The sequence below is a fragment of the Elgaria multicarinata genome, chromosome 12 (genome assembly GCF_023053635.1).
Source record: "Elgaria multicarinata webbii isolate HBS135686 ecotype San Diego chromosome 12, rElgMul1.1.pri, whole genome shotgun sequence".
NCBI lineage: Eukaryota > Metazoa > Chordata > Lepidosauria > Squamata > Anguidae > Elgaria > Elgaria multicarinata.
This window is the reverse complement of record NC_086182.1, coordinates 1,034,150-1,056,787: the sequence shown is the minus strand read 5'-3', so window position 1 is coordinate 1,056,787 and position 22,638 is coordinate 1,034,150. Positions and strand designations below refer to the sequence as shown.

Sequence of the window (22,638 nt, the reverse complement as noted above, 5' to 3'; positions counted from 1 at the left end):
TTGCCTTGAGGTATGCACGCTTGGGTCGTACAGCAATGGGCTCATAGAGAACTGGTGAAAATCAGTCAGCTTAAAAAAGGGGGAGTCTCTTGAAATGGCTTGGATTGAAGCAGTGCATGAATGGTCTCAAATGTCAACTCTAAACCAATGGTGCCTCCTTCACGAGATTTTATGGGGATTCTAAATGTCATCTTCTTCCATCTAAAACCCTCACATGTTTTCCCTCAGCTTCTTCCACCATTTTTCTTGCCACAATGCAAAACAAAACAACACTAAGGAGGGAAGGACAGAACAGCTGTCCGAGGCCTCCGGACTGGAAGCGCTGGGTGCCCTTCCACCTGGGAGTATCCCCAGAGCAGTGATTGGCAATGCTGTGAATTTTGATCCTGGTTCACCTCTACAGGCAATGACATTGCTCCTGCACCATCATTTATTATCTCATGGAATGGGGTGAGGGCCTCTGCTTCTCTAAGTCACAACTTGCTTTTGCAGCTGATTTGATTTCTTTATTTTGGAAAGTCTCTGGAAATCGCAGATTGAGATCTTAATGGGCTCCATCTCTGTCTCAACAATGGATACTGTGTTTGATTAATATTTTATGTATTTTATATTTGTTGTTGTTACCTGCCTTGATCAGGATGGAGAGGTGGGTTAGAAATAAATAAATAAATAATAATAATAATAATAATAATAATAATAATAATAATTTCATTATTTTATCAATGGGTTGGTGAGGTGTTTGTTGTAAAGTTGTGAACTGCAGCTGAATGTTTGGTTCAACTGTGGTAGATGAATATTTTAAAGAAAGAAAGAATGCTCTTACTCTTTCATTCTGTACATGAGTCAGAGATGAGCTGTGGAGAGCTGATTATGACACTGCCCAGAAAACCAGAAGAAATGTGGCCCATACTTGGTGCTGGGGTGGGGGTGGGGGGCAGTTTCCCTGAAGCCATGTGACATGGATGCAAGTTGGCACCCAAGTGGGCCCCCCAGAGATGCCCTTGGGAAACGCTGTATCTCAGGAGGGGGAAACCCAGCGTCATTGCCCCATTAGCCATGAAGATGGCTGGGGAGGTGAACGGATGCCAGCTGAGGACCCCCCCCCCTCTTTTTGTTTCATGCTGGACGCTGAGGATGGGAAGTGTGCTGAGGATGGGAAGTGTTCGTACCGCAGATCCCATGTCCAAAGAATGCCCCATATAGCAAGTTGTTTTTAGGCAGAAGAATCTTTGGGTCCCTTCCATCTTCCCAATTCTATGTACAGGAAATCTGGCTTGACATTTTGAAGCAAATCTGCAAAACTCTTTTCCAAGAAACGTAGTGCCTAGATTCTAGTTGACAATAGGTTTCCTTTTCTGCCCTGAATTAAATAACCATCAATAAACTATTAAGCTGATGGAAAATAGGAATTGTGCTGCATTTGGCATCAAGAAACATCAGCTTTTGGTTGTATTTATTCTGGATCTCACCACTAAAAATGTTTTCAGGAAGGCTGGGGATGGGGGAGGGGGAAGAAAGAAGATGCTAAATGCTGGAGAGTGTCACTTTCTCAGTTCCACGGGTACGTAAAGTGATTACCCTCAGGTTGGATCCAAAGGCAGATGTGGAAAACATGTTATTTAAATTTCAAGAACTCCAACTCATTGCCCAACGGCTGTCAAATCTGCTAAATCTCACCACAAAGCAGGTTAGAGATGCGGCTGCTTAGTCTTGGAAAGCTTTCGTCTGATAAACGAATGAGCCCGAGGGATGTGCTGGGACCAGTGTCTGGACTAGCAGGAGGGGAACGTTGGGGGAAGCAGCAGAGAGGCTGCTGGTGCAGGCAGGCGCCCATCTGCTTCTGGCTGGTTGGATGACATGTTCCAGGATGCCACACCTGCTGAGCAGGGTTCATGCATTCAGGAGCCCAAAGGCAGAGATGTCAGAGTCTACACCTGGGTGGGAGATGTGACATCCAGACCAAAGCATTTCTGCTGTAGTGTTTTGTCTTTGATTTGGTTTGTCTCTTGAATTCCTTCCTGGCCCCTGGGCTGCTCCTCATGCGTTTGCTGAACAGATCCACTGCCTCCCTTGAGACTGTGTATTTTCAAAGGTAGTGCTAAAGATATGTAAATGCAGCTCTGCACCTTGGACACAGTAAGAGCTTTGAGAGGTGCCATTGGGCAATGGCAGTTGTGGGAAAGGGAGATCTGGGGCTGCCTCCTTGGCATTGTGAAGTTACAGGAGTTGTGCAAGTTCAGAAAACAGCCTTCTCCTTCTCCCTGCAAAGGCTCCTTAGAAGAGGTGTTCATGACGAATGCCCAAAATCGGGATGAAGAGAACACATAGAGGAGGCTGGAATGGTGGAATCCAGGACATCCGATAATGCTCAATTCCTACTTTGCCTCAGTCTTCTCACAAAAGCGGGTCTATGACCCCCCTGGAAAAAGTGAAGCAGAAGTTGAGGGGGCAGGATTACAGTTTGAGATTGATAAACAAATGGTCAAAGAACACCTAATTTCCTTGAATGAGTTCAAATCTCCAGGGCCCGATGAACTGCATCCTAGAGTAATGAAGGAGCTAGCGGAAGAACTCTCAGAACCTTTGTCTATTATCTTAGCAAAATCATGGAAGACGGGTGAGGTGCCGGACAACTGGAGGAGGGCTAACGTTGTCCCTATCTTCAAAAAGGGCAAAAAGGAGGAACCTGGGAACTACAGACCAGTCAGTCTGACATCCATCCCTGGGAAAATTCTGGAGCAGATTGTAAAGAAGTCAATCTGTAAACACCTTGAAATCAATGCGGTCATCACTAGAAGCCAACATGGATTTGTCAGGAACAAGTCCTGTCAGACTAATTTGATCTCATTTTTTGATCAGGTAACCTCCCTTGTGGACTGTAGGAATGCTGTGGATGTCATATATCTTGACTTCAGCAAAGCTTTTGACAAAGTACCACATGACATTCTGATTAACAAACTAGCTAGATGGAACAACTATTAGGTGGATTCACAGTTGGCTACAGAATCGGACTCAAAGAGTGCTTATCAATGGAACCTTCTCAAACTGGGGCGAGGCAACGAGTGGGGTACCGCAGGGCTCAGTCCTGGGCCCAGTGCTCTTCAACATTTTTATTAATGATTTGGACGAGGAGGTGCAGGGAACGCTTATCAAATTTGCAGATGACACCAAATTGGGTGGGATAGCTAATACCCTGGAAGACAGAAACAAACTTCAAAGTGATCTTGATAGGCTGGAGTGCTGGGCTGAAAACAACAGGATGAAATTTAATAGGGATAAATGCCAAGTTCTACATTTAGGAAATAGAAACCAAATGCACAGTTACAAGATGGGGGATACTTGTCTCAGCAATACTACAAACGAGAATGATCTTGGAATTGTTGTAGATCACAAGCTGAATATGAGCCAACAGTGCGATATGGCTGCAAGAAAAGCAAATGCTATTTTGGGCTGCATTAATAGAAGTACAGCTTCCAAATCACGTGAGGTACTGGTTCCTCTCTATTCGGCCCTGGTTAGGCCTCATCTAGAGTATTGCGTCCAGTTCTGGGCTCCACGATTCAAGAAGGATGCAGACAAGCTGGAGCGTGTTCAGAGAAGGGCGACCAGGATGATCAGGGGTCTGGAAACAAAGCCCTATGAAGAGAGACTGAAAGAACTGGGCATGTTTAGCCTGGAGAAGAGAAGATGGAGGGGAGACATGATAGCACTCTTCAAATACTTAAAAGGTTGTCACACAGAGGAGGGCCAGGATCTCTTCTCGATCCTCCCAGAGTGCAGGACACGGAATAATGGGCTCAAGTTAAAGGTAGCCCGATTCCAGCTGGACATCAGGAAAAACTTCCTGACTGTTAGAGCAGTACGACAATGGAATCAGTTACCTAGGGAGGTTGTGGGCTTTCCCACACTAGAGGCCTTCAAGAGGCAGCTGGACAAGCATCTGTCAGGGATGCTTTAGGTGGATTCCTGCATTGAGCAGGGGGTTGGACTCGATGGCCTTGTAGGCCCCTTCCAACTCCGCTATTCTATGATTGTATGTTTTTTCCAACCATGAACAAGGGATGTAGTGGAAATGTAGGTGCCCATGGAATGAGGCCATCCTTTAGCCTGAAAGTGGAGCATACTTTGGGACACATTATGTGATGGAATATGGCTCTCCCAACCATTCACCCTGTTTTCTGGTACAAGTCATGTGAAAATAGCTCAGTGGCACACGCTGCATTGGCTTCACTCACCCTCAGCTGTTGGGGGATTCTCTTAATAAATATGCAGGAACGTCAACACAGCTCTCGTAGGACCCATGACCACTTTTACTGTCAAACATCTCCCTGCATGCTCCATTTCTGTGCTTGACCTTCTGTCCTTCTTGGGAGCCTTTTCTGCATCCAGCTCCTCTGTGTGTCTACTGACAGTTTCTGTCTTCCAAAGCTCTGTGCTTGTGGGTTTAGCATAACTGTTGTGATTTTAAGAGCTCCTGTCCTCCTCAGCAACCCGAAAGAAAGGGGCTTGCATGACAAGGATCCACGTAAGTGGTGAGCATCCAAACTTCATTGTAACACAAGATGGTTTGAATCAAAACTAATGAGGACTTCCAGGGGAGGTGGTGGGTTTGCGTGAGAATGTCCTGTTCACTGGCACATTGTCTCGAGCTCTGCTGGTTATGGCTTTAATTTGATGCTGCCTTAGTGCTTGCACTGGGCCAATCTTAATTCTCTCAGGAAAGCTGCCAGCAGGGAATGGCATTGTGGCAAAGCAAGCTGGGCCTTGTGGGAGCAGGGAATGATCTCGAGCAAGGAAGGGCGGCTGCCTCCGCAAGCATGGTTTAGGCTCACACGCTCGAGGCGGGACACCCTACCCCATCCCCACTTTGGTACTTCCCACGTGAGCTACAGTGGGGCCAGTGATGGATTTGCCTATCCCATTTCGATAGTGGACACAGATGTCCCCACTGAACATCTGGAAAGGATCTGGGTGTGCAGATCCTTGAAGTTGCTGCTGGATCATGGATCTCTGTCTCTCTGTTTGTTTTGGGGTTCCAATGAGCATTTTGCTTGTGGGTGGAGGTGGTCAAAATGATAATTGAGGAAAAGTTGAAGGAGCTGGGCATGTTTAGCTTGGAGGAGAGTTGACAAAGAGGCCATATGGTAGCCATAGATCTGAATAGCGGCCATGTAGACAAGGGAGCAAATTAGCTTACTTGTGCTCTAGAGGTAAGCCCTCAAGCAACAGCCTGAAATGACCAGAAAAGCAATTTAAACTAAACATTAGGAAGAACTTCTTGATAGTATGAGTTGTTCAACCGTGGGATAACAGACTCTGCCAGAAGATGGTGGACTCTCCTTTGTTGCAGGTTTCTAAGCAGAAAGTAAATGGCCGCTGCTCAGGGATGCTACAGCAGCAGATTTCCTGCATTGCCGGGGGTGGGTGGGTTGGAGTAGATGACCTTTGAGGTCCCTTCCAACTCTGCTTCTGTGGTTTTAGAGCCATCTCAGCAGAGGCTTTGCTTTGCTGGAGGAGAAGGCAGGATGGCTAAGCCCCCTTCAGATTTGGGGGTGCCTTTGAGCCCCCTTTGGAGGGGCTTTGATGACTCTGGCTGTAGCCTCTGATGCTCCAGGAGGCAGGCTCCGCTGAATTCCCTCAGCACAGGTGGCTTCATGGGCTGACTGCCTCTCCCCTTTCCCCTGTCTAGAATAGAATTAGAATAGGATTTCATACAGGAACTGTGGGGAGAGGGAACGATAGGGTGACCATATGAAAAGGAGGACAGGGCTCCTGTATCTTTAACAGTTGCATAGAAAGGGGAATTTCAGCAAATGTTGTTTGTATTTATGGAGAACCTGGTGAAATTCCCTCTTCATTGCAACAGTTATAGCTGCAGGCGCTATACTAGAGTGACCAGATTTAAAAGAGGGCAGGGCACCTGCAGCTTTAACTGGTGTGATGAAGAGGAAAATTCGCCAGGTTCCCCATATATACAAATGACACCTGCTGACATTTCCTTTTCAATACAACTGTTAAAGATACAGGAGCCCTGTCCTCCTTTTCATATGGTCACCCTAGGGAACGAGGGCTGAGTCAAGCCAACTCCAAGGGGCCACGCTGGGCCCCAGGCCAGGGCTGCAGCAGGAGGGGCTTCGGGCAGGGAAGGGGTTGGCTGGCGATGTTTCCATGCGGAGCTTCCCTGCTTCGGCTGCCTCAAGGCCAGCTCACGATGTGTGGAGGGATGGCTGCATTCCGTACAGGCGGGAAATGAACAAAAACGTGGGCAGGGGACAGGCAAGAAGATCTCTTGGTTCTGTTGGAGAGGAACAAGGAGGGCCTTTGTTGGAGTGGCCTCAGTTTCAAGTAGGGCACACCCAGCCTGCTGCCCAGCACACAGATGTGGCCACCCAGGAAGCCCAAGGCCTGGCAACCATCAAGGCACCCTGCTGCTGTGAGGCTTGCTCCTGCCACTGCTGCCAGGAACCCACAAGCTGGGCACCGGCAAGCCCCCAACACCTGTGCAATCAGGGAGTGGCAAAGGATGCAATGTGAGCCACCCCCCCAAGTGCTCTCCATGCCTCTGTGCTTTTATTTATTTATTTATTTTTATTACATTTCTAAACCACCTTTTTTTCTGTAAGAAGCCCAAAGTGGTGCACATAATCCTCCTCCTCCCCACTTTTATCCTTGCAACAACAACCCTGTGAGGTAGGTTGGGCTGAGAACCTGTGACTCCCAGGGAGCTTCCATGGCTGAGTGGGGACTAGAACCTGGATTTCCCAACTCCCAGTCCAACACACCAGCCACCAACCCCACCAGCCTTAGGTGTGGGCAGCAGTCGAAGCCGCTGCACGGACTGCGGCGGCGATGGATGATGGAGCCAGGTAAGCCCCCTTCCCCCCTTACCTGGCTCTGCCGCCATCGCCACAAGGACCGCAGTGGACATGGGAGCCAAGTAAACTCCCTTCCCCACTTACCTGGCTCTGCCGCTGTCGCTGCATGGACCGCGGTGGACAGGGGAGCCAGGTAAACTCCCCTCCCCACTTACCTGACTCCGAAGCTTTGGAATGGTCTGAATCACTTCGGACCATTCTGAACCACTTCGGGTCGATTCGGACCTCCTCCAATCTGCTCTGGAACTGGGCTTAGGAGGTCTGGATTGGCCCACTCTTCTTCGGATTCGAGGATCCGAAACGGAGCGGAGAACACCCCTACTTGAAGCACACAAGCTGTCCCAGAAATGGGGTGGGGGGAGGGACAGCGTCCATCTTGCTTCTTCAAGCCTGTTCTCTGCACTGGAAGATGGGGGCCAAGTCCTGAGCTGGGTCTCAGTCATAACTGTTGCTCGCTTAGGATTCAGCTCTTTTCATCTCAGGGTGATGGAGCGCAGCAGACAGATGTTCCGGCCATAGGGTTGTAACTTGAGCCCATTATTCCATGTCGTGAACTCTGGGAGGATCGAGAAGAGATCCTGGCCCTCCTCTGTGTGATAACCTTTCCAGTTCTTGCAGAGTGCTATCATGTCTCCCCTCAGTCTTCTCTTCTCAAGGCTAAATATGCCCAGTCTCTCCTTATTGGACTCAAGATAAGGCCTAACCAGTGATAAATAGAGGGGAACCAGTACCTCGCATGATATGGAAGCTATAGTTCTAACTGTGCATTTGGTTTCTTTTTCCAAGTTTTTTTAAAAGAATTTAAAAATATATTTATTTATTTATTTATTTATTTATTTATTTATTTATTACATTTTTATACTGCCCAATAGCCGAAGCTCTCTGGGCAGTTCACAAAAATTAAAACCATAATTAACCAACATGTTAAAAGCACAAATACAAGATACAGTATAAAAAGCACAACCAGGATAAAACCACACAGCAAAATTGATATAAGATTAAAATACAGAGTTAGAACAGTAAAATTTAAATTTAAGTTAAAATTAAGTGTTAAAATACTGAGAGAATAAAAAGGTCTTCAGCTTGCGACCAAAGGACAGTGTAGGCGCCAGGCGGACCTCTCTGGGGAGCTCATTCCACAACCGGGGTGCCACAGCGGAGAAAGCCCTCCTCCTAGTAGCCACCTGCCTCACTTCCTTTGACAGGGGCTCACAGAGAAGGGCCTCTGTAGATGATCTTAAGGTCCGGGCAGTTACATATGGGAGGAGGTGTTCCTTCAAATAACCTGGCCCCAAACCGTTTAGGGCTTTAAATGTCAATACCAGCACTTTGAATCGGGCCCGGACCTGGACTGGCAGCCAATGAAGTTGTAAAAGGACTGGCGTAATGTGATCTCGCCGGCCAGTCCCTGTTAGTAGGCAGGCTGCCCTGTTTTGTACCAGCTGAAGCTTCCAGACCATTTTCAAAGGCAGCCCCACGTATAACGCATTGCAGTAATCCAAACGAGAGGTTATCAGAGCATGGATCACTGTAGCTAGGCTATCTCTGTCCAGATAAGGGCGCAGTTGGTATATCAACCTAAGCTGATAAATTGTGCTCTTTGCCACTGAGTTCACCTGTGCCTCAAGTGACAGTTCTGGATCCAAGAGCACCCCCAAACTATGGACCCGATCCTTTAGGGAGAGTGCAACCCCGTCCAGGACATGGCAAACATCACCTCGCCAGACAGATGAACCACCTGCTAACAGTACCTCCGTCTTGTCTGGATTGAATCTCAGTTTGTTAGCCCTCATCCAGTCCATTACTGTGCCCAGGCACTGGTTCAGAACAGTCACTGCCTCATCTGGGTTTGATGAAAAGGAAAGGTAGAGCTGGGTATCATCCGCATATTGATGACACCTCAGTCCACATCTCCAGATAACCTCCCCCAGTGGCTTCATGTATTTCTTAAACAGCATAGGTGATAAGATAGAGCTCTGTGGAACTCCATAGCTTAGGAGCCACGGCACAGAGCAATAATCCTCCAGCACTACCTTCTGGAATTGGCCATCCAAGTAGGAGCGGAACCTCTGCAGCACAGTACCTCCAACTCCCAGCTCAGACAACCTATCCAGAAGAATACCATGGTCGATGGTATCGAAGGCTGCTGAGAGGTCCAGGAGAACCAACAGGGTCGCACTCCCCCTGTCTCTCTCCCGACAGAGGTCATCCCACAGGGCGACCAAGGCAGTTTCCGTTCCAAAACCAGTCCTGAAACCCGATTGAAATGGATCTAGATAATCCGTTTCATTCAAGAGTGCCTGGAGTTGTCCTGCAACCACCCGCTCAATCACCTTGCCCAGGAAAGGGATATTAGCCACCAGCCTGTAGTTGTTAACATCCTCCGGGTCCAGATTAGGCTTCTTCAGGAGTGGTCTAATTACCACCTCTTTTAAAGAGGCCGGCACCACTCCCTCTCCCAAGGAAGCATTTACAACCTCCTGGACCCAGCCGGATGTAATTTGATGTAATGAGCCATGAGGGTCAAGGGTCAAGCACACAGGTGGTCAACCGGAATTGGCCAAGCACCTTGTCCACATCCTCGGGCCTCAACAACTGAAATTCATCCAATAAAACTGAACCGGATGGCGCTCTGAATAAATGTTATGTTAATATAACCAACAAGTGTGCAAGTCCCCTAACAATTGATGTCTAAACAACTGTTATATAGAATTAATCAATACAATTTTAGGGGGGAAATAATACAAAGAAGGAAAGAAAAGAAGTAAAAATGGGAGGACAAAATAATAATTAAATAAACTAATAAACTAATTAATATGTGTGCTGTGTGATCTTCATTTGTTGTTATAATGTCCAAATGCTCAAAGCTGAAGTGGGCAGATATTGTTGTAGGTCCAGTTGTAATGTATGTTGAATAAAGCTCCACCATATAGCATAAAAGGATAGTGGTTCTGTTTTACCTTGGATTAGAAGCAAGTTATGAGGTATATTTTCTGAGGCCTACCCTGTTGAATTTTAAGATGCCTTTTAATAATGTATTAGTTTTAAGTGTTTTAATAATGTGTATTTTATGGCATTTGCATTTTTGTTGTACCCCACCTCAATCCGGAGGGAGAGGCGGGTAACAAATTATTATTATTATTATTATTATTATTATTATTATTATTATTATTATTATTATTATTATTTTGCCATCGACCATATCTTCCGGGAGAATGTGGCTCCCTTCCAGTCTGCCCCATCAGAGCACAAAGAGATGCCTCTAAGAACATGTAAGATAGCCGTGGAACACACGTTTGCCACTCACAACGGTCCCACGCTTCATCCGTGACATGCTGGAGGTGGCTGTGGGGTTGCCCCCCAGCCCTTGCCTCTCAGGTCATAGCCCTGCCCACACTTTGATCCCCCTGCTCTGCCCCATCCCCAGGCTCTGGCCAAATCAGCCGAGTATTGCTTCTGCACACTGTAACCCCTCTATTTCCTTGGGCAGGAATGGATGCCGCTGCCGACTCTAAGAGCAACCACTGTCTTGACGCAGCCAAAGCCTGTAACCTGAACGACAATTGCAAGAAGCTCCGCTCGGGCTACATCTCCACCTGCAACAAAGGGGTCTCCGCAACAGAGCGCTGCAACCGCCGCAGGTGTCACAAAGCCCTGCGCCAGTTTTTTGACCGGGTGCCCAGCGAGTACACCTTCCGGCTGCTGTTCTGCTCCTGTAAGGACCAGGCTTGTGCTGAGCGCCGCCGGCAAACCATTGTCCCCAACTGCTCCTATGACGGCCAGGAGAAGCCCAACTGCCTGGACCTCCGGAACCAGTGCCGGTCAGACAACCTCTGTCGGTAAGGATGCGCCATCTTTCGTTTGCCACAGATAGATGCATGGTCTTGAGGTTACGAGTCTGAGCAGTCACTTCTGGGTTGGTCGGTTGCTTAGTTGCAGTGCCAAAGGGATCAGTTCTAGGGCCTTGTGCTGCAGGATGCAAGAGCTGATGTGCCTGCTGTAATGCTTAGGGTCTTATTCTGCCCGAGGCTGCGGCCACGAGAAGTGGAATGGGTTGTCACCTCGGCAGAGAATGAGTGGCATGGACTGGGGGCCTTGATCAGACAGACATGCAGAGCTTTTGCTTCCTGAATGGGAGCCACGTGCAGGTTTTGGTTGGCCGTGTGCAACCGGTACGATTCCTGTCCACGCTGCAAGCGGCCTCTGCCTCCTTCTAGGCCAGCAGCAGCCCCTGACTCACTTCTGCTCCCCACAATGATAACATGGGAGAGTCTGAGGAGTTAAAAAGCCCACGGAGAACACCCACCCACCGACCCGCACACCCACACACCCACTTGTGGACAGCCAGGCCCTACCCCACACAAAGCCCTCTCCCCAACCCACCCTCCCAACTCAGACCTCCGAGCAGAGACGTTGTTCCTGGGCTTTGAGAGCCAGGAGCGGCTTTTCCCTCTCGGCTGTAATCCTGCCTTCCTTGCGCTTGTGTGCAGGGGAGAGTGTGGGGAGGCCTCTTCGTGACCAACACCCATGTTGGTCTGGCACACGCCGGCTCATCCAGAGCTTGAAGGTGTGGCGGTTTTCGGGGGAAGCACAAGACAGCCGGCTGAGTTGGTTTCCACCCCCACCCCCCTTTCCTCAGCTGGTTGGATGGCAGAGCAACTTGGGCCCATTCATGGGCTGCAAAATGTGGATATTCTTAACAAAGTTTCAAGATACGACAAGGGATACCCGGAAAGCTCTTGAGGCACAAGGTTTGTTTCAGTGACAAAATATAACTAAGTAAGACAAAGGAAAACCTCAGCAATGAAGTTGTTTTGCTTTTGAGGTACATTTATGGCTGAGTCTTTGTCGTTGTTGTTTCTAAATTGGGCCTCCAGAGTGCTTGGAAACAACGCAGTGCTGTTGAGCCACAGCAATGCCGCTGTGCCGTGTGTCTGGTGTATCCTGTGAGGCTTCCTTTAGCCTTGTCTGCATTGCTCCTCATTGGGAAAACCTCTTTCCCCTGCCTGCAACTCCCACCCCGCCACCCCTAAACTCCTGACAGTCTTTTCTGGCTCATGAACGTTCATGCCGGAGGCAATGTATCCCAGAGTTTTGAAGGTGCTGCAGAAAACGTTGCTTTTGGTGCAACAGGTGAGAAGGGCTGCCCACCTGCCATCGGCTTTAGGCCCCAGAGGCCGGGGGCAAATGGCTACTGTGCTCTACGGTTCTCTTTTATGGCTTGTGGCTGTCTTCAGGGCAGGCGCAGGTCTGCAGGCTCTGCAGTTCTGGCCAGTGCTCCTTGGGGAGGGTGCGGATACCAGCTTCTTCTTGCTTAGTCTCTGAGATTTCTTATTGTTGATTGTTGAAATTGTTGATGTGTGTGCACGTGCGCATGCACAGGCAGTGCCGGTTTATATGTTTGCTTGTAAGTTTACGTATTATGCACATATTGTATTTTTAGGGTTCTTAATCTTTGTAAACGCCCAGAGAGCTATGGCTGTTGGACAGTATAGAAATGTAGCGAACGAATGAAACGGAACAGCGAAGGCCGGTTCCCAGTTATGCATCCTAGGCGCCCCTGGAATGCAGTGCTGAAGCACCTTGGCTGCTTCCGCCCCATGAGTAAAGAAAGCGGAGGCTGGATTCCTGAGTTTGCCTTGCATTGCAGTCCAGAGAGGAAGCTGTTGCTGCTTCCAATGGTGAATTGCAGACTTACACAATATTCAGAGACTGAATCCCTGGTGGGTTTCCATTTTCAAAAGAATTTTTTAATGTTTTGCTTCCCCTGGACAGAAGTGAAAGCTGTCCACAGAAATCAGTGGAGAAATCTAAGACGTGTGAATATAGCTTTAACTGGGCATCGGATGCCCCTCCGCACCAGCAAAGACAAGACCCTCTGCTGTGGTGGCGGCTTCTAGCTCAGAACTCATCTTGTATGGGAAGAAATGGTTTGTGTGTGTTAACATGTGAATGTGCTGCCCATCTACAATCCTGGAGAAGAAGGCTGAGGTGCACAGCTGAACCCTAGATTTGGACAGGGAGGAGGTTTGAGGGGGAAATGGAGCATGAAAGGGGGTGGAAATTCAGAACGCTTGACACCCACCCTGCACCAACAGTATTTATAGTAGGGTATACAGCAGGGTAGTTGTTTGCTTTCCCTTAGCCTCATCCCAGCCTCCAAAAGGCAATAGGGGTAGGGGGCAACTAGACCACGTTTCGGAGTGGCCCATCGCTCCACCTCAGCCTCGCCTCCAGCATGAAGTTCACCGCCAGACAGCTCTGCCTCTAGCCACACCTGTTCTGACCCACATTATGGGGGCAAGGGGCTCCCTCTGCATTGGAACTGGCAATGGTGGCAGGACTATTTCTAAATGCTGGCAAACATACAAAAAGTTTTTTTTTGTGTGAAATAGGACTGAGTTCAAAAGACCTCTATGTGTTGATATTAGGGGTGTGCACGGACCCCCCGCTCCGCTTCTCTTCCAGATCCGCGATTTGCAGATCGGGCCGCTCCGCTCTGCCCCCGCTCCGCCTATGTCCACTCCGCTCCGCTGCGGAGCTCCGGATCCGGATCGGAGCTCCATTTCCCCCCCCATAGGCTTGCATTGAAAGCTAAAAAAGTATACAACTTTTTTTCTGTGAAAGTTAGAAACCTCAAGTTTGGCACCATGACACCTCATGGACGTATACACACGCACGCCAAGTTTCAAGCCAATCCCATCATCCCCTGATTTTTGGGGAATTTTTGAAAATCGGGCACCCCATACACACCCCTTTCGATAGCTCCGTCAAATTGCACGTTAGAAACCTCAAACTCGGCACCATGATAGCTTATCCAGGGATACAAATGCACGCCAAGACTCAAGGCAATCCCATCATCTCCTGATTTTTGGGGAATTTTTGAAAATCGGGCACCCCATTCACACCCCTTTCGATAGCTCCGTCAATTTGCACGTTAGAAACCACAAACTCGCCATCATGATAGTTTATCCAGCGATACACATGCACGCCAAGACTCAAGGCAATCCCATCATCCCCTGATTTTTGGCGGGGCTCTAACCTCTAACGCACCACCCATAACTCCAATTCACACCCCTTTCGATAGCTCCATCAATTTGCATGTTAGAAACCTCAAAATCGCTACCCTGATAGCTTATCCATGTGTCCACATGGATGCCAAGTTTCAAGCCAATCCCATCATCCCCTGATTTGGGGGGAATTTTTGAAAATCGGGCACCCCATTCACACCCCTTTCGATAGCTCCGTCAATTTGCATGTTAGAAACCTCAAACTCGGTACCATGATAGCTTATCCAGGGATACACATGCACGCCAAGACTCAAGGCAATCATCCCCTGATTTTTGGCGGGGCTCTAACCTTTTAATTCACCCCAAATCAAGTCCCATTTTACAACTACGTCAATTTGCACATCAGAAACCTCACCTTCGGTACCATGACAGCTAATCCATGTGTCCACATGGATGCCAAGTTTCAAGCCAATCCCATCATCCCCTGATTTTGGGGAATTTTTGAAAATCAGGCACCCCATTCACACCCCTTTCGATAGCTCCGTCAATTTGCATGTTAGAAACCTCAAACTCGGCACCATGATAGCTTATCCAGGGATACACATGCACTTCAACTCATGATAGGCATTCACTCCAGTGATTTACCTTTGAAGGGCTCTGATGGCCCTCCAAGGACAGGAGAGTGCACAGGGCACGTCCTTGCCCTAGGGGAGCTCATTCCCTTGCACCACATCTATTCAGTTGTTCCCAAAGTTAGGGTGGGTAGCAGTGCTGTGCTTTTTCTATCTCTTATTATTGGCTTAGTATATGATTTCAGGTTGTGTTTGTGCATTTGGTGGGGCTACTGTTTTAAAAAACACTGGGAAAAGTCCGTTCAGACTAAGAAAGAGAAGTTCCCAGAATCCCAAGTTACCCGTTTTGCCTATCCCCTCCTCCAACTTTGGGATCATGTGATCATGACCGGGAGTTGACTCTGCCCCTCAGCACTTCGAAAAAGGTATTTTCCCGCTGTTTTACCTGATTTTTCCAAAAATTCTAGCAAGCGAACTGCAGCACGCAGAGAGCTGAGAGTAGGCTCAAAATGACCCCCAGCCATTACTCTCTAAGCACACGAACTTTCAGAAAGATAGCTTTAAAAACAACACAGTTATCCCATATTCTTTTCCACAATGCAATCCTATGGGCGAAATTTTTCAAAATGGCGATCGGATCGGTCCGCGAAAAGAGACGCGCTCTGCGTATGGGCGCTTCTCTTCGCCATGCTTCTACGGGTCCCCGGTCCGCTTCTACTCCGCCTCTGCGCAAGGCGGAGCAGGCCAATTCGCTTCTTATTCTCCGCTTCTAATCGGAGCGGAGCACATCCCTAGTTGATATCATTTAGTTGGGGCACCCAGGTCCAGATGCGATAACATCTGGGATTTCTTCAGGGATTGATATGGGAGCTCTCTCTCCTGTCTCAGGAGGCCATTAAAAATAGCTTCTCAGTGGCGACCAGTATATGCCACTTCTGGAGCACGAGATGGTCCTCTGAGCCTTTCTATAACTCTGTGGTTGGAAGAAGATACTGGGGTGAGATGGTGGGGTGTTCCCCCCCCCCAGTGGTTTTACAAGGGCTCATGGGAGCCTCGAAGAGTGATGCTTCTTACCCTTCTGGGATGTGGTGGGTGGTGGTGGGTGGACTGGTGCTTCAAAAGCTGCTGCTTTCCCACTGGGGCCAGGAATGTTCTTTGGGGTCGGTCAACCATAAAAGCTCAGAACAGGGTCTGCAGTGGGAGCCTGCAGCCTGTTATTTTTATTTTTTTATTTAAAAATATTTATATACCACTTCCCATTTTAAAAATCTCGAAGTGGTTTGCAAACAAATTCTAAAACATATAAAAGCATAACAACATTTATTTATTAAATTTATATACCGCCCCCCCCCATAGCTGAAGCTCTATGGGTGGTTTACAAAAGCTAAAAACAGTGTTTTTAATAATCAGTGAAAGAACATCATGTCAAGTATCACAGAGGCAAGGTCATTGAGAAGCAGTAGGCCAGAGAAGGCCCATTGCCATGTTGTTGCTAGGTGGGATTTGCAGGATGTGGCACAGACAGCGAGATCTCCGCAGGGATCATAGTGGTCTAATGGGTCTATATAAGGAGATGCAGTCTTTCAGGTAACCAGGTCCTAAGTTGCTTAGGGCTTTATATAGAATCATAGAATCATAGAATCATAGAATCATAGAATAGCAGAGTTGGAAGGGGCCTACAAGGCCATCGAGTCCAACCCCCTGCTCAATGCAGGAACCCACCCTAAAGCATCCCTGACAGATGGTTGTCCATCATCATCTCGATGATGATGATGCTTATAATCCGTTGAACCTCCCTCAGTAGTAAACTGGCAGCCAGTGCAGCTCTTTCAACACTGGTGTCATGTGGCACCAGCAGGGCAAGGCATTCAACAACCTCTTTACAGCATTCTGCACTTGCTGCATCTTCAAAGGGAACCCTACCTAGAGACTGTTACAGTAGTCCAATCTTGAGGTCCCCAATACATGAATGACAGTGGTTAAACTATCCCTCTCCAGGAATGGGTGCAGTTAATGTACCAGCCAAAGTTGGTAAAAGTTGCTCTGAGCCATGGAAATCACTTGGGCGTCTAATAACAATGATGAACCTAGGAGTGCACCCAACCTGCATTCCCCTTCCTTTCAGGGGGAGTACAACCCACTTAGAACAGGTAAACTCCCTCATTTGTGGGCCTGGGTACCACTTGCCCATAATGCCTCCATTTTATCAAGATTCAGCTTCAAACATATTAAGCCTCTTCCAGTCCACCTGGTTCAGGTCATGTGTAATGGTGACAGAGAGCTGAGTGTCACCCATGTACTGGTGACACCTTGTACATGGGTGACAAGGTGACACCTTGTACAGGAGGTGCATGGAACGCTTATCAAATTTGCAGATGACACAAAATTGGATGGGATAGCTAATACCCTGGAAGACAGAAACAAACTTCAAAGTGATCTTGATAGGCTGGAGTGCTGGGCTGAAAACAACAGGATGAAATTTAATAGGGATAAATGCCAAGTTCTACATCTAGGAAATAGAAACCAAATACACAGTTACAAGATGGGGGATACTTGGCTCAGCAATACTACAAACGAGAAGGATCTTGGAATTGTTGTAGACTGCAAGCTGAATATGAGCCAACAGTGCGATATGGCTGCAAGAAAGGCCAATGCTATTTTGGGCTGCATTAATAGAAGTATAACTTCCAAATCACGTGAGGTACTGGTTCCTCTCTATTCAGCCCTGGTTAGGCCTCATCTAGAGTATTGCGTCCAGTTCTGGGCTCCACGAGTCAAGAAAGACGCAGACAAGCTGGAGCATGTTCAGAGGAGGGCGACCAGGATGATAAGGGGTCTGGAAACAAAGCCCTATGAAGAGAGACTGAAAGAACTGGGCATGTTTAGCCTGGAGAAGAGAAGATGGAGGGGAGACATGAGAGCACTCTTCAAAGACTTAAAAGGTTGTCATACAGAGGAGGGCCAGGATTTCTTCTCGATCCTCCCAGAGTGCAGGACACGGAATAACGGGCTCAAGTTAAAGGAAGCCGGATTCCAGCTGGACATCAGGAAAAACTTCCTGACTGTTAGAGCAGTACGACAATGGAATCAGTTACCTAGGGAGGTTGTGGGCTCTCCCACACTAGAGGCCTTCAAGAGGCAGCTGGACAAGCATCTGTCAGGGATGCTTTAGGGTGGATTCCTGCATTGAGCAGGCGGTTGGACTCGATGGCCTTATAGGCCCCTTCCAACTCTACTATTCTATGATTCTATGATTCAAATCCCTAATGACTGCATCCAACAGCTTCGTATGTATGTTAAACAGTATTGGAGATGAAATAGTACCTTGTGGCAATGCACAGATCCCACACTGCAGCCACTGTAGCAGCCTGGCCCAATTCCCAGTCCACTTAGCCAGTGGTATCAATGGTATCAAAGGCCACTGAGAGATCGAGTCAGAGTAACCGGGTGGCCCTCCCACTGTCTCTGTCCTGATAAAGGTGGGAAGGGGGCAGGGGAGCTCCACAGTGGGCTCTCCGGAGCAATTGTGTTAATGGCCCAGTGCAAAGTACAGTCGGTGTCTTCCCAGCGCCTTGCAGCATGGATAGTAGCAACCATTAAGCCGGTGTATGAGCTAGTTGGTCTCACCCTGGGAGACTGTATTCTACAAGAGCTATCTTGACCTCGACAGCCTTTATGAGAGCTGTGTCAGTCCCGGACTTGTGAAAATCAGCTACATGGTCTCAACCCTCAATATTTATTGCACATTACCATCTAGAAGTTAGTGCAAGGGCTGACTGTAACTTCGGACGAGCTGTTTTGTCATCCATCTTGAACTAGAGCATCTCCACCTTACCCTCCTCCAGTAAGTGAGCTTGTTAATTGCCCATATGTGTGATGCACAGAGACCACGATGAAGAAATGCAGGTTGCTTACCTGTAACCGTAGTTCTTTGAGTGGTCGTCTGTGCATTCACACAACCCTCCCACTGTCCCCACTTTGGTGTGGATGATGTTTATTGTCGGTACCGGGTGCTACCTCTCCTAGTCATGGGGCTGAATTCGGTCTCAGAGAACTGAGGAGAGGCGGGAACCCAGGGACATGCGCAGTGGACGGTGGGGGAGGGGTTCCCACCAAGAACGTTTCTTTCGGCTTTAGAAGTTTCCCAACACGAGCTCCGTGCAGGCGCAGAGCCCATTTGTGCGAATGCACAGATGACCACACGAAGAACTACAGTTACAGGTAAGCAACCTGCATTTCTACAGACTCCAAATCATTCTTGCTTATATACAACTGTCTGGGATGAAATACTCATTGACCTGCCCCTCAGCTTGTGTTTTCTTAGCATCACCTTGTCCAACTGGAGGAAGGGTCACAGCGGTGTTGCAGAGCCATGGCTTCGCATGCAGAAGTGCGTGGGGGCAGCCTCCGGCCTCCGTAGTTACAGGATCACTGCTTGGAAAAGGGAGAAGGGTCTTTAGGGGCACATCCACACGTCGTACTCAGGGCGCTTCCATCCGCCCCCAGTGCACCCCGAAAACGATCGTGTAGCTTGCCTGTAAAAGAGACGAGGAAGAGGCGTCCTTGCCGCCGCCGCCGCCGCCACCCACCTCCCTCCTTGCCAGCCGGCGAGGTGGGTGGAGGTGGAGGCGGCGGCAAGGACGCCTCTTCCTCGTCTCTTCCAAAGGTAAGCTAGACGATCGGTTCGGTTTGGGGTCGCTTAGAAGCGGCCTCGGTATGACGTGTGTAAAGGCCCTGGGAGTAGGGGAGGCGGCATGCAGAGCAGTCTCCATTGGCAGGGTGGACCCAGGATGGCCTGGCTGAGGCTGTTTCCTCTCATGTTCACAGAAGTGGATTTGCCATTCTCCGGCGTGGGCCCACGGATTGCCCTGGCTGCAGCCTCACAGAGGAAGTACTTTATTTGCTATAAGAAAGCTGATTGGGGTGAGGGGGGGAGCAGAAGCCAGGACTGTGCCTTGAGAGCTCTGGGAGAACGGACAGACTGCAATTCCCATTAGCCCCAACCATTGGCTCTGCTGGCTAGGGCTGGTGGGAGTTGCAGTCCAGCAGCATTTGGAGAGCTGCAGGTTCCCTGCCCTAGGCAGTGCAATGGATTTTGTGCTGAGAGGAGGGAGAGGCCCACCAGACCTGGACACAGGCAGGGGCGGGGGCGTCTGAGGAGACCAAAGTCACAAGTGATGTTAAAAGGAGGCGTCAAACTGCTGGCCAAGGGGGAAACATCATGAGTGCCAAACTTGTCTGGCTGCATTGTGGCTTCCTTCTCTGCCCTGTCAATGCAATTTGGTCTGTCTGTCTGTCTGTTTCTCTGGCTGCCCGATCTCCCCTGGCAGCCTCATTGGCTGGCTCGGCAGCATTTGTTTTGGGAGGCCGGCTGGCATTGCTGTGATGGAAGGAAGTGGGTGGGGGGGGGGGCAGCCCAAAGCTCCTGCAGTGACTACCGAGAAGCCTCATAGTTGGGTCTGTTCATGTAAGTATCCAGCCATTTGTGGTAAGAAGGTGCTACTTTGCTCACATTTACTTTAGGCCTATATAAGTCATTTAAGATAGCCCCCCCCCCCTAAAATAGAAATCAATATGGTAGCCATCTTTCAAAATGGCAGACTCTATCTTAAAAATGGTGTAGATAAGCAATTGATTTTTTTTGGGTAAAAAAATATATCAATGGAACTATTTTAAAGTAGGTATTTTAATAAATTTGCTTAAAAATGAGAAAAATGAAAAAATAAATACTTTTTTATTGTAAAATGTCTTCACTAATCCAACATTTAACAGCCCCATCCAATGTTTAAAATATATCAATTTTTTAAATTTATATAGGGAAAAACAACCAAAAATTTGCACTATTAACTGTTATTACAGTATTCCTCATTTCTAAATTTAATGTGTAACATTGGTATATATTGAAGTATACGTAAGTTAAACTAAATTTAAGAAATAATTAAATGAAATCATTGTCTTTGATGTTTAGGCACTTAAACATTAAAATACAACATCAGTGTCCTCAAATTGTTCTTCTTCTACTATTGGGTCAGTAGACTTCAAGCACTTTGCCTTACAGTTCTTACACAGCAGCGTACATGGGACACCAACATTTTTGCAACTGCAGCATGATTGGCATCCTGATTTACAGTTGCAGCGGACCAACTCTCTGCAGCTCTCCCATATTGCTGGAAGAGATGTCCACAATGGTGTCCATATACCATCAGTTTTTATCCAACCCCACTCTGAAGGTGTAGGCAAGACCGGATTTGCAATATGAGACTGCTCCCACATATGTCCACCCTGATAAGCAGCCCTTAGAATGTGCTTTTGCAAGGCAACTGCAGTAGGAGGCACGTTTTCTAGCAGTCTACCTTTCGATATAAGCAGCATTTTCCTGGCTTCAGTGATGGACATGCCAGCACATTCTGTACTGTAAAGCAGATCAACATAAGTTTGAAGTTTCTGCTGAAGTTCTGGGCCTAGATATGGCATAGGGTTTGAAAGTGCAAGAAATGAGCTTGTAGCATCTTCAAATTTTATCCAGCAATTCCAGGCACTTCGTTTTCCATTGATGATGTAGTGTCACATCTGGTGAAAGCGTGGCAGCCTCTTAGGGCAACAGCCTTTGATCCCCCTAGAACCTCTGCGATGTTGTGCACGGATATATGGCGCTTCCGGCTGCCAACACCAAACAAAATCCACAGTCTCTTAAGGCCAAGGCTTTTTAGGCAGTGATAGTAAGATATACAGAGGACAAGCACATCTGTATCTACAGTTCTGATCATAACATTGACTGCACCATGAGAAACAATATCTGCAGTGTGAAGTATTATGTGACCATCCGCTTTTAGTATCGAAAATGTCCCATGGAGAGAAGTGTTTGAGCACGATGATAAAAATGTTCCGCCATTATTCGTTACAACCTCAAAACTAATCTTGTCCCTTACTATTACTCTAGCTAACAAACCAAAAAGTTCTTATTTGTTTTTATCATTTCTAAGGAAGCTAGCCCAGTTTTTCAAACAAGGCTTCCTTCAGTCACATGTTGGCGAACTCCGAGTCCTCTTTTCTCCTGTGTAGGCTTCTTGATGCTATCTCCAGAGTAAGTGTCCCAGATGAACCATCAGCCCTTTTTACAGCTCGGTCATCAATTTCTTTTGCAGTGTACTGCTGAAACTCATGTGTGCAGTATTCTCCAAATGTTTTTGATGTCCTTGGATGGATCATGTTGATAAGAGTTGCACCATCAAACACAATAGCATCACATTGACCTGTGAAATCATCACTTCCATCTGCTACGTTTTCAAGAATGGAAGCTAGGTCTGATTTTACACATGACTGAATTCCTCCATCCAAAGAAAGAGAAGGGGGAAAAGGCTGACTCATGCTGGAAAAATGTGACTAGATCCAACTCATGGTATTGGGCAGCAATGAAAAGCTTTGAAAATAATTGGATGTCATTTTTCAGAGCTTTTACAACTTTGATATGTCTAGGGATCAATCTTGCCTCTAGATCTGCTAATAACTTCCTGTTGTTCATCTTAAGAGGGCTGAAAACACTTACACTTGAGTTCTTTGAAAGTCGTTGCTTGATGAACGTACGATAGAGGTTTCTTCCATCTTCTTCAAGGTTTTGAAGAGCCTCCACTTGATCCGAGCTTGCCACAAGATGTGTATGAAGAGAAAAAAGATCACTGCTCGGTTCTTCAAAGGAATTACACACATCTAAGAAAGAATCCGTCAACAGTTTTGTCTTATTGAGAAATTTGTATGATTTGGATTGTTCATGGTGGAGAGATGGATGGATTTTTAGCATCCAGAATACAGAATTTATCAACTAACATGGTTATCTCTGGACCAGTCAAAGCCCACCACATGAGTGCTTTTGCATCTTGAAACAGCCCAATAGCTCCTCCTTCACCTTTAATACAAGCATTTTGTTGCTCATGTGCTTGATCCACTGGAATGGCTGAAAAAGGCCTTTTTGTCTTTCGGATTACAAAGTTCCCTTTCAAAAATTCTTCATGCACTGTCTCTGCTCTTTCTGGAAGTTCTTCTAATCTTTAATATGAATACTCAACCAGCATGCATAGTTGAAATGATCAAAAACAAAGAACCATGGAATCATTGTCTTCAGAGTTTCTTTGAAGCAGCTGTAATCTCCCATGTGGATTGAATACATGAATGTCAACAAAAGAA

The 22,638-nt window shown here is 47.6% G+C and overlaps 1 protein-coding gene across 3 annotated transcripts in view; it reads left to right on the top strand.

Moving 5' to 3' along the window:
- GFRA2 (GDNF family receptor alpha 2) overlaps positions 1-22,638 on the top strand; it is a 118,248-nt gene that overhangs the window by 31,850 nt on the left and 63,760 nt on the right. For all 3 annotated transcript variants that reach the window (XM_063139107.1, XM_063139105.1, XM_063139106.1), the window contains exon 4: positions 10,366-10,714. In XM_063139107.1, the coding sequence (XP_062995177.1) occupies positions 10,366-10,714 (349 nt within the window). The remainder of the gene's footprint in view (positions 1-10,365; positions 10,715-22,638) is intronic.